The following is a 12,288-nucleotide window of genomic DNA, read 5'->3' on the forward strand; positions in this document are numbered from 1 at the left end:
GTATGGGTACAGCCATCGAGCACCAGAGAAAGCTGCGCTAAATGAGACCTTCATGCATATTTGATTAATTAACATAGTTTCCTTGGCTCCTTAACATTTCAGATATAAAATATGTGATTACAATAGTTGCCTTGTGATTCGTTTAAGACACTGGCTAGCTGTGACATTCATTACTCCAACAGAAATCACCAACCATTCTTGATAGACATAATTATGTGGATACTGTATTTTTTTTAGAGGCATCAGAATCTGTTGATCTGGTTTTTTTTAATGTTTTTTTCCTCACATTTTGTTTCCCTACTTACTTTATATAACAGTGCTAAGATGACCATACACTTGAAGATACTGAACAGAAATACCTTTTGCAAGCACTTACGGTCACAGTAATATTTCAGTTCCAAAACCTGGCCTGTGTGCCTGAATCTGGTCCCTTGCGTGACTCCAGATGCAGGTACAAGTGTAGTCGCTGATTCAGGCCCGGACTGGCAATCTGTGGGTTCTAGCAAATCCCAGAGGGGCTGCTATAATGTCTTATAGAAAGTCACTATTTAGTGCGCTGGTTGGGGCTGTTTGGGCCTCTATTTGGGCTGATTGGGCCTCTGTGTACCTGAAATTCCAGGGCCTATTTTAATTCTCAGTCCGGACCTGCGCTGATTCTCCGCCTGGTTTTCTTGAGGAATATGATCCAATGTGAAGTCTTTCTCTCACTGTATACAGCTTGACTGTATACAGACTTTATCTGATCCACAAAATCTTGTTTTTCAAATGCACGCAACAGCATATGATTTTGTGGGATGCTACTAAATCTGATGCCTGCTGCTGCGATGTATCAGTTATATGGTGTGTTTTGTTGACGCATCAACAGGGGCGATTCTGGCCCCTAAACCACCCTGAGTTGGGTTCTGTGATGCCTCCCGACATTTTGGAAACAGAAAGAGGGGCAAAATGTTTTGACCACGCCTATTTTTGGAAACACCACCTAATCACCATGGTAATTTTACAAAATTTGGCAGGTTATGAAAGTTTAAACACATTTCTGTGGTTTTATATGTTAAGGGCAGGGGGCACACAGGCGGATTCGGGGAGATTTAGTCACCTGGCGACTAATCGCCTCTTCTTCGGGGCGACAATCTCCCCGAACTGCCTTCCCCCTGCTAAAATGAAAAATCTCCTGTGCCAATGTACTCGCGACGCTTCGATTTCCGAAGTCGTCCGAAGTTTCCTCGTGAGGCAACTTTGGAAATCGCCATTGCTCTGGCGTTTTGTCATTATAGCAGGTGGAAGGCAAGGGGAAGGCAGTTCGTGGAGATTGTTGCCCCGCAGAAGAGTCGATTAGTTGCCAGGTGACTAAATCTCCCAGAATTTGTCCATATGCCCCTGCCCTAATACAGTTTTGCTTATGAAGGTGAATTTCCCTTTAAGATGCAAGTCACAGTTTTCCCAAAAGACCTGCTTATCTTAGATTTACAATTGGTTCTTTGCTTATCTTAAATTGTTACAAAAGTAGCTTAGTTCACCTGAAACTTATTGCTCTTTGCAAAAGCCAAATAAGTTTTAGAAACCTTGTACCTTTTTCTGGCTGTTCAGTGCTGGAGATCAAAGAGAAAGTCGGGACATTTCAGTAACAATCAAGAACTCTGGGTTGAGCTGCAGCGAAAAACGGGACAGTTGGGAGATATGGGGGGAGTGCATCTCGAGTGCAATTGCGCTCTAATGCACATGAAAAGTTGAATTTACAGTTAAAATACAAAAATTCGGTTTATAAAGTTACCAGGATGGGCTTTTTGCTGCCCCTGGTAACTTGCGGGTAAATGCCGCCTGATGCAAGGTTTTCACAGTCAATGTATTACAATTGAAAAAAAAATTATTTCAGACACTATCACATTTTATCTTGTCGGATGCAAATGCAGCATGTAGTGTTCCCTTCCATCAGGCATGTCGTGTTACATGGCAAATGTTTCATGTAGTTTACACATCCGATTTTTCATTTGTATTATTTTTTGACCCTTGCAAATACATCTAACTTGTAGGACATGTTTTATACTACAGATTCCAGTCTTTCAGTAGCCATTTTCTGCACATGGTAGGAGATAATTAGTATTCCTTTAAGCACATAACAGTGGATCTTTGTAGCTAAATCATATTTATTGCAAAATTATTTGAATGTGAAAACTTTCTAGGAGTGTCTCTGCTTTTCTGCAAGGAATGTAGTTCCACACATAGGAATGGCATGTATGCATAGAGGCAGCAAATTAACTATTAATTATGCTCAATCCTTACACTATAAGTTAGGGGTGTGATTCTTTTACTCTATTGCCCCTAAATTATAATACAGTCTGTAACCCTTTGTGTGCCTTTATCAGGGATATTTGAAGTTATTGTCGTGGAAATCATATCCAGCTTCAACCCGACTTGCTAGTATGAGGATAATGTACAATAGACCATACGAAGTATTGCTTTCTTTCTACAGTTAGTTCTAAACAGCTGGTGGCGAAGAGTAGCTGTGGTTTCTCTTCGATTCTTCATGCACCATACATTGCCCAAAATGTCAGCTAAGTGGGATGGCAACTTGGCATCTGTAGATAAAATTTTCCAACCTGCACGAACAGATGAATCATTCTATTCCTTGGTAAATAGATATGGGTCGGGATCTTCTAGCCAGGTATTGCCAGGTACTTTAAAGAGATACAGTCATGGTAATTATTTTTTTTCAAAACACATCTGCACTGAAATCCATTTCTCAAAAGAGCAAACAGATTTTTTTTAGATTTAATTTTGAAATCTGACATGGGGCTAGACATATTGTCAGTTTCCTAGCTGCCCCCAGTCATGTGACTTGTGCTCTGAAAAACTTCAGAAACTCTTTTACTTCTGTACTGCAAGTTGGAGTGATATCTCCCCCCCAGCAGCCTAACAACAGAACAATGGGAAGGAAACCAGATAACAGCTCCATAACACAAGATAACAGCTGCCTGGTAGATCTAAGAACAACACTCAATAATAAAATCCAGGTCCCACTGCGACACATTCAGTTACATTGAGTAGGAGAAACAACAGACTGCCAGAAAGCAGTTCCATACTATAGTGCTGGCTCTTTCTGAAAGCACATAACCAGCCAAAATGACCTGAGATGCACCTTCACACCAATATTACAACTAAAAAAATACACTTGCTGGTTCAGGAATGAAATTTTATATTGTAGAGTGAATTATTTGCAGTGTAAACACACAATCTACACAATGTCATTTATTTAAAATTGTGCGTATATAATTTATAAATTTTATGGAATTTGTTTTTACTTTACAGTACATTATATACGTTGAGTGCAATAGGGAGGTCCTTTTTTTTTAATCTCCCCTACACTGATAAAGTCTTAGCTTGATTAAAGAAATGCACAGTTCTACAAAAAAGTGTCACGCCCAGCCCATGGGCCTCTAGCTGGACAGCCCTGATCTAGTTACCTGAACAAAATGAGAACGATAAAACAAACAAACACGGGCAGAAATGTTCTAAAGACGTAAAAAAAACAAGATGAATATAAATTGCATTCAATTGGGCCATAGAAGTTAAAATATAGATTCACACACACACATAACAAAGATGCTGGGAGCCCCATATGGACTAAAACAAAAATACAGTTCCCCACGCTTCCGCTTAGTGATTTGAGACAAAGACATATCCGCATTGCTGCTGGAACTGCATGCTGATGACTGGGTTGTGACCTACCTGAATATTAAAAGAATTGCTCCCATAATAATATTCACTGGTATTTCAATTCTGCAGTACCCTCAGAGAGCACAGCAAAGTAAGTTTTGAAAGAAAAATACTAATTAAAATCAAATATTATGGAAACTTTCCTTTGATTGTCATGTATAATTTTATACAAAATTTACATTTCAAAGCTACAGTATACAGAATTAGTATTGGTTATACTACAGGGAATTAGACTATTAGCAAAGTTAGGGTCCTATCGCTGCTTTGCTTGATATTTATCCCAGCTCAGATGATTTCAAAAGGTAAAACCCAGTTAATGGCTGACCATGGCTCCAGCTTATATTCCAGTTCTGGATTCTGGAAGCTATAGGATGCATCTGGGGGAGAAACTGGATCGTCAGCAGGAACCCCCCACCCCCAATTAGCCAGAAACATCCTCAGTGGGGGTTCTCTTGAAAAATATTTGGATTCTGAAAAAGTGCAGGCTATTGCAGTTGTCTGATTATATCGGGGGTTTAACAGCATTTTTAGCTTCTTGGAGCAAATACATTTTATATTTGGTTCATCAGTCTCCCTGGCATTGAAGTAATTTGTTATCTTCATTCAATTTCCAGAGCATTCCTATTATTTAGAATAGTGAAACTATAACTGTGACCCACAGCATAACCTGATAGAAGGGCAAAGTATTCAAGGTATGTAAGGTAGAATGGCGCAAGGGTACCAAGTATTGGTTAGGCTCAATTGAATCCGTTACCTAGACTAGCCAATAGCCATTCATACTGGCATCTTACAATTTGACTAGCAACATGTGGGCAAGAAGAATGCTGCCAACAGGGTTCATTATTCATTTGTTCCATACAAATAATTCTTAGTGACAATAAGGGGCCGATTCATGAAGCTCGAGTGAAGGATTCGAATTAAAAAAACTTCGAATTTCGAAGTGTTTTTTGGGCTACTTCGACCATCGAATGGGCTACTTCGACCTTCGACTACGAATCGAAGGATTCGAACTAAAATCGTTCGACTATTCGACCATTCGATAGTCGAAGTACTGCCTCTTTAAAAAAAAACCCTACTTCGGCAGCTAAAAGCTACCGAAGTCAATGTTAGCCTATGGGGAAGGTCCATAGGTTTTTTTGATCGAAGGATATTCCTTCGGTCGTTGGATTAAAATCCTTCGAATCGTTCGATTCGAAGGATTTAATCGTTCGATCGAAGGAATAATCCTTCGATCGTTTGATCGTAGGATTTGCGCTAAATCCTTCGACTTCGAAGGATTTTAGTTCCTAGTCGAATATCAAGGGTTAATTAACCCTCGATATTCGACCCTTCATACATCTGCCCCTAAATCTCTGATTGGTTATAAACCAATCATATCGAATTGCTAATTGGCTTTTGGGGGTTTGGCCAATGTTCGCATATGAAGATGTAAGTATTTTAGCTGGAATACTAGTGAGACTGCATTACACATTATGGTTCATAACCCATTGGGGGGTAAATAGAAGAGATGGGGTTTGTTGCCTTCCTCTAAGTAATAGGAAGTTGCATTCGAGATTAGACCTTGTGGCTATTTTTTTAAACCTTTGTCAGTATATAAGTACAGGTATAGGACCTGTTATCCAAGATGCTTGAGACCTGAGGTTTCCCAGATAAGGGGTCTTTCCATAATTTAGATCTCCATACCTTAAAAAACATTTTAATATTAAATAAAACCAGTAGATTGTTTTGTTTCTAATAAGAATTAATTATATATTAGTTTGGATCAAGAACAATGGACTGTTTTCAGTGGTGGATTAATGAGATGTGGGGCCCTAGGACTCATCCGGGTGCACTCAACTTGCCTGCCTTCTTCTCCCAGTGACCCAACAGCCAAATAAAAAGAAATATTAAAAGAAATGCAAATAGAAATTATAATTGAATAAAAGCTAGATGGGCCCCTGATCACACTGGGCCCCTATGCTTTAGCCTAGGATAGCCTGTGCATTAATCTGGCCGTTTTATTATTACAGGTATGGGACCTATTATACAGAATGCTCTGGACCTGGGGTTTTCTGTATAATGGATTGTCCATAATTTGGATTGTCATACCTGAAGTCTACTAAAAAAATCATGTTAACATTTAATAAACCCAATAGGCTGGTTTTGCGTCCAATAAGTATGAATTATATCTTAGTTTGGATCAAGTACAAGCTACTGTTTACATTATTACAGAGAAAAGGTAATCATTTTTAAAAATTTGGATTATTTGGATAAAACTGAGTCTATGGGAGACAGTCTTCTGTAATTTGGAGCTTTCTGGATAACGGGTTTCCGGATAAGGATCCCATACCTGTACTGAGAAAGAGGAAAGTATTTAAAATGTAATTTACGGGAAATTCTGAGTTTTCTGGATAATAGGCTTCTGGATAAAGGATCCCATAGCTCAAAATGTCCCAAAAAATAGATTTAAATTGTAAGTTATAGAGTTATGCAATGGCTTGAAATCAAGAAAACAATTACATATATATATATATATATATATATATATATATATATATATATATATATATCTCTTTTTCAAATCAACCAGTCAAGAAGGTTGTTATAACAGATACCCTTTAGATTTCTATTGGCCATTCCCCAGGTAAAGCTCATCTCCGACTGCTTCTATTGCTGGAGCCATGAACAGAATAAATTCCATTAGACCTGACCGGGTCACCTCAGACGCCACGTAAAGGCTTATACTAAGCACAGACCAATAATGCACGTAACCAGGATGAGATCAGGCACTGTTTCGTTTATAAAAAGAATTTTATTTACTTTTTTTTTTCTTGTTTGTTTGTTTTGACCGAGTAAAGCAGGACTGCTGTTTTAAGAGGAGCATGATATGAGAGAGAGAGTTTACCGCTAGGTCCAACACTGTGAGAGATACAGGAGACACAGAATGGTGTTACTGCATTAGATGTTGCTGCCATGCAGAACTCTCAGATCCCGTTTGTACCTCAGCGCTTGCCGTCCATAATGCGAGTCCGTTCGTTCTTTCCATTATAGTCCCTTAGCAACATACAGTACAAAGTCTTATTGCTGTAATATTACAATATGGCATTAACTGGTTCAGTTTTTCTTTTAAATAATGCTGCCAAAATAAAAAAGGGAAAAAAAGTGCTTGGACCTTACGCTGTACATACACATACGTTTGCTTGAAGTTTTTTGTCCTTTTTTTTTGTAGTATAATTGTTATTATTCATAATGGTTGTGGCACTCCAGAAATTATACCTTTCTTATGTAAAGCAAAACAGTTTTTTTGTATTTTTTTTTTTTTTTTTAGAATGAAACTTTGAATTGCACTTTTTTTTTACATGTATTTGGAATGTTAAAAATGTTTTTAAATAAAATTCAAGAAATGATTGCTCTACTATCTTTTTAATCATTTTTTAAGCTAAAAGACCATTTACCAGTTTGCAGGTACATTTCATTTTCCAATGTAACCTTGGTCCATAAATTTGTATATTGAGAAAGAAGATGAACTTTTTTTATTTTGCGTTTTTTTTTAATCTTTTGCCTTTTTTTATTTTTTTAATAGTTAAACTACCTTTAAAGTATGACATAAAGAACTGAAGTAAGAAAACATTACCCTGTAATTCATTTCATGTTATATACAATGTGTTTCTTTTTAACACATCTCCGTGTCCCTGCATTGTTTGGTAATTCCCAACATCTGCAAAAATACAGAAATATTTGTGTGATCGGTTGGACTCGTATTCACTTCCCTCCATGCTCGGATGCAGGAGGGAGAATGGATTTATTGGTTGCCACGTATTAATTCATTCTTACTGCAATGTATCTGTGTTGTAGATTAACACCTGCACCATAAATAGCTCCAAACAAGCAGGAAGTCTGAAATGCTGCATCTCTGTTTCATACTGAGAACTCACAGGGACAGATTCCCAGCAAACTAATTTCAGCTTGTTTAATTCCCTTTTCTTTCATTCTAAAGTTTGCATTATGCTCTGATCATTGTGTATTTACACATCTCTGAAATCCTGGTATTAAAAAAGAAAGTGTCTGTATGATAAGTGGCCTTTTAACTTAAAATGCTGCTATCACAAATGACAGTTCAGTTATTCCTAAAAGCAAAGTAAAATCAAAACGGAAGATAAGAAAGAAAAAAAAACCCCACAGGAAACGTCAAGGGTTGTTTTGCATCAAATGATAGACATCAGCAGAAAAACCTACAAAGCATTAGAAAGAAGGGAGAGAAAAAAGAATGATTGGGTTTCATTGCTGGATGAGGAAGGGAAGAAAAATAAATCACCCTCAAAAATCATTGGAATTTAAAAAGAAAAGTGAGAGAAACAGAGCTCCTATGGTTATCACATTTAGTGGCACTCCATAACTAAGTATATTAAGTTTGCTCAATTTCAGTTTTTAGGGTGTCTTTATCAATGCATACGTAACAAGCCTAGCTTGCGCTAACTTGTGGTTAACTGGTGACATAGTGCTTGGTGGCAGGCTGCCCATAGACCCTATAGAAGTCTTGGCGGCCATGCTGTTGGGAAGCATCAATCCAATCTCTGACAGCAAGTCCTGGAAGCGACTGAGTTACTGAAGGGGTAGGTGGAAGAGGATGAGAGTATTCCTGGGAAGAGACTGTCCAGGGGAAGTGACCAGACCTAGGGTAGGGCTGATGGCCACCATGGTTGGACACAGAGGAACAATAACAGTTGTCCACAGAGCAGACCAGAATCTTGCGCCCTCCATATTGGGAGAGCACAGACTGTTGAGATGATGTGCTGTTGGGGTAATGGGGTGGATTGAAGACAGAATTGGAGTGGACTGGCTGAGGGCCACTGGGAAGTCCAACTATGTGCTGGGTGGAGCTGCAAGGCACCATGGGTTGTGCAGACTGGCCCTCACCAGAGGAAGAACCCTGGCTTATATACTGGCCACTAACAGTTCCCGATGCGGAGTCAAGGAAGTTGCCCTCTGGAAAGGCAGCTGAATGCTTGCGTTTCTCTGCACCCGAGCTGCTCACACTGCAGGAGTACATGGGGATGCTCTGTAGAAATGGCACTGGGGTGTTGAAAGGACCTGTGAAACAAAGAAAATTATTTTATCAAAGATGACAGTGGCTACAGTCAAACAATTAATGATATCATTGTGACAGCACATAAGGCAGAGAAAGCCTAAATAGCAAATATAGAACAGTTGTAAACCAATACTCTAGACAAGTGGTCCCCAACCTTTATTACCTGTAAGCCACAAACACATACAAAAAGTTGGGTAGTTGGGTAGCAACACAAACATGAAGAAAGTCCCCTGGGATGCCAAATAAGGGCAGCGATTGGTTATTTGGTAGCCCATACGTGGACTGGCAGCCTACAGGAGGCTCTACTTGGCATTACACTTAGTTTTTATGCAATTAAGACTTGTCTGCAAGCTTGGAATTCAAAAATAAGCACCTGTTTTGAGACCACTGAGAGCAGATCCTAGAAGAGGTTGATGAGCAACATGTTGCTTGCGAGCTACTATTATTATTATTATTAATGTATAGATATTGCTCTAGACTTAGGCCAAAATACATATGAAAAGAGAGAGATAGGAGCAAAAGATTAGAGAACCATGCTGTTCACTCTACCCCATTGGGACCTTAAAGTACATCTCTGTTACCTACTATCTCTGGGTTCCTAGCTAGTTCTTGCAGGTTTCAAACAGTATTTCATAAATGTTATCATTCACTGATCTGATTTATTATTACATTGAACTTTTTTGTTCAATAAGTTTTGTTTCTTGAGAAAAAATCAGGAAGCACACCAAAAAATTGTTACTTAAGTGAAATAGGTGATTTATTAACCCATAAACATTTACAAAGATGGCAACGTTTCAGGCCCCTCCGGGCCCTTTATCAAGCCCAGAGGGGCCCGAAACGTTGCCATCTTTGTGAATGTTTATGGCTTAATGAATCACATATTTCACTTAAGCAACAATTTTTTGGTGTGGTTAATGGTTTTCTCTCATACTGACCTTTGTCCCCATGCAAGGAGGGGGACTTACAGTTGAGCACCCAACAAGTGGAAATTCAGCAGGTTGAGCACTCCACTATCGTGCATTAAAGAGATACGGAAACCAGAAATTAAACTCTTTTTTTACATCTATCATAAAACTGCCTTTGCATACCATCTATAATTTTGCCATAAAAGTAGTTGCAGATTATTTTACATTACCCATCTTATCCCCCATGTTCCTCTATGAGGGTGCTGCCATATTTGAACTTCAATAGTCTGTTAGCATTAGAAATTCTAACTGACAGGCTGAGAAGGGACAGTCAGGTTGGCAAAACAGTCAGGTTTATAAACTTCAACTAACAATTAATTACAAAAGCAAACCTATCTGGGAAAACAAACTATAGGTAAATTTTAATGTAGATTAACATTTTGAAGAATAATTTTTTAGTGTCAGTATCCCTAAGTTTTTTTTCTTGTGTAAAAGTATAATTGACATGATCATTTTTTATTTTAAAACTAGTGACACTCTTGTTTGTTGGTTACCCAAGGCCTTATGGTGCTGTTTTTCAGGCAAGTTCTTTTATGACCTTAAGAGTATGCGTCAGGACATTACCATGACTGTGCTTCAACATGAGTCATGATGAGTCTGTACATATTTATGTGGAGTAGTCATTAGGAACATCACCTCAAGAGTCAAAACTCAGGAGCACTGGGCTAGAAACTTGGGACTGAAGTGACAGCACTTGAAGCCTCAATAAAGATAAAAATACAAACAAGCGAATCACAATGTACCTTCCAGCATCTTCCGCAACTGCTTTTCTTTCTTGGCAATCTCATTCAGGAAAAGCTTGGAATTCAGATGGCCAATTTTGGGAGGAGGGAGGTTACCTCCTGTGCAATTCTGAGTCCTGTGATGTAAAGAAAGAAACAAAAAGGTTGTGCTGTTATGTAGGGTTACTAAATCATATTAAACACTTAAAAACTTTCTGTTGTCGTGTCCTCACCCCACATTCTATCATCATACAACTCTTAAGCAGTGTAAGGCAAAGAGCGATGGCAGCTTTACATTGCAATATCTCTGTGCTAACTATTCTCTGTACTACAAATTTAGAGTAGAGATGCATCTAGGAGTAACAGCTATCCTAAAATAGCTCATGTATCTTAACATGCTACTCTTTTACACTGGAAATATGAACAGTAATTGCACAAATTCACTTTAAACAGTGAAAGGCACGAAAGGGTACAGCAATAACAGGTACAAAATATACAAGAGATCTAGTAACCCAAAGCAAACAATGGGATGTTAGAGTTCAAACACTAATGAGATTGGAACAGCGATATTCAATTTCTTTAAATTAAAGATGCATTTTTTGCATTATTCTCTGGGAATTACAGCTGTAATGCCAAGAGAATAATGCAATAAAAGCATTTTTAATCTTAAGAAATTGCGCAGTGTTGTTCAAAATCTCACTGCTGTATACACCAGTGAATGTGACTACTGGGGAAATCTGCACTATGTTGAAAGTTTGGAACCAGGTGTGCTACTTGCTACTACTACTTGCTGTGTTATGTTTACTCATGTATGTTAAAGCATTCTACAGAAAATATATAGTGTTCTAGATTGCATTATTGTGGATAATCTATTGGCAATAAACTGCCTTGGTAGCTTTCTTTCTCCTTTAAGGCTAAGGCCACACTAGGCGATAGCGCCGCGATTTGACTCGCGGCGACTTTTCGCCGCGACTTTTAAGCCGCAATCGCTGGGGAAACTTTTGCGCTGGCGTCTATGGGGAATCGCGAAAAATCGCCAGCGTAAAAACACACGCGGCGATCTTTTCTTTACTGTCGCTCGAAATTGCCTCGCTAGGCGATTTCGAGCGACAATAGAAAAAAGAGAGTTTCCCCAGCGATTGCGGCTTAAAAGTCGCGGCGAAAAGTCGCCGCGAGTCAAATCGTGGCGCTATCGCCTAGTGTGGCCTTAGCCTTAAGAGGCACAACCAGGGGTTAAAATTAGCAACCCTGATCACTGGATAGTGCTTAAATGTCCTTTAAAGAAAACATTGTCACAAATGTGCATACAAAAAAAATGATAAGAGCAAAATACCCACCCATAGTTGTACCCAGACAAAAAAAACAGAACAGCGTAACAGCTTGAGCAATGATTCAAATCTGTATAACTCCAGCTGACCTATAAATTAGTCCTATAACCCAAAAGTTAGCCTGTGTATCTTAATAACTCAAAACTATTTAGAATAGAAAAAAAAAACAAAGGGTCCACAGAACTAGTCATATATGTCTCAAAGCAGATAACAAAATACACTTTCTCTAAAAAAAAAAAAAAAAAATGTCTCAGTCGTATTTAATTATGTTGTGAAGAAAAAGATAAACAAGATAGCAGATGAAAGGAATTCATAAATCTCCCCATTTTTCCTTCAGCGCCCCCATTAAACCAAACCAAATATAGCAGAATATATGCAGAATCCAATAACACACTACAGATTGCAACTGGTCAGCTTACCTGTCCATCAGGATTTTCACAGACTTTGTATTCTAGGAAGCAAAGAGAAACTCAATGAATGTTGCAATGTCA

The 12,288-nt window shown here is 38.5% G+C and overlaps 1 protein-coding gene across 2 annotated transcripts in view; it reads right to left on the reverse strand.

The window, feature by feature from the left end:
- Positions 1 to 6,485: 6,485 nt before the first annotated feature.
- LOC108697420 (E3 ubiquitin-protein ligase TRIM8) overlaps positions 6,486 to 12,288 on the reverse strand; it is a 63,061-nt gene continuing 57,258 nt past the window's right edge. For both annotated transcript variants that reach the window (XM_018227443.2, XM_018227442.2), the window contains exons 5-7: positions 12,217 to 12,248; positions 10,491 to 10,606; positions 6,486 to 8,784 (exon numbers count right to left, since the gene is read on the reverse strand). In XM_018227443.2, the coding sequence (XP_018082932.1) occupies positions 8,177 to 8,784; positions 10,491 to 10,606; positions 12,217 to 12,248 (756 nt within the window). In that variant the 3' untranslated portion in view covers positions 6,486 to 8,176. The remainder of the gene's footprint in view (positions 8,785 to 10,490; positions 10,607 to 12,216; positions 12,249 to 12,288) is intronic.

The sequence above is a fragment of the Xenopus laevis genome, chromosome 7S (genome assembly GCF_017654675.1).
Source record: "Xenopus laevis strain J_2021 chromosome 7S, Xenopus_laevis_v10.1, whole genome shotgun sequence".
NCBI lineage: Eukaryota > Metazoa > Chordata > Amphibia > Anura > Pipidae > Xenopus > Xenopus laevis.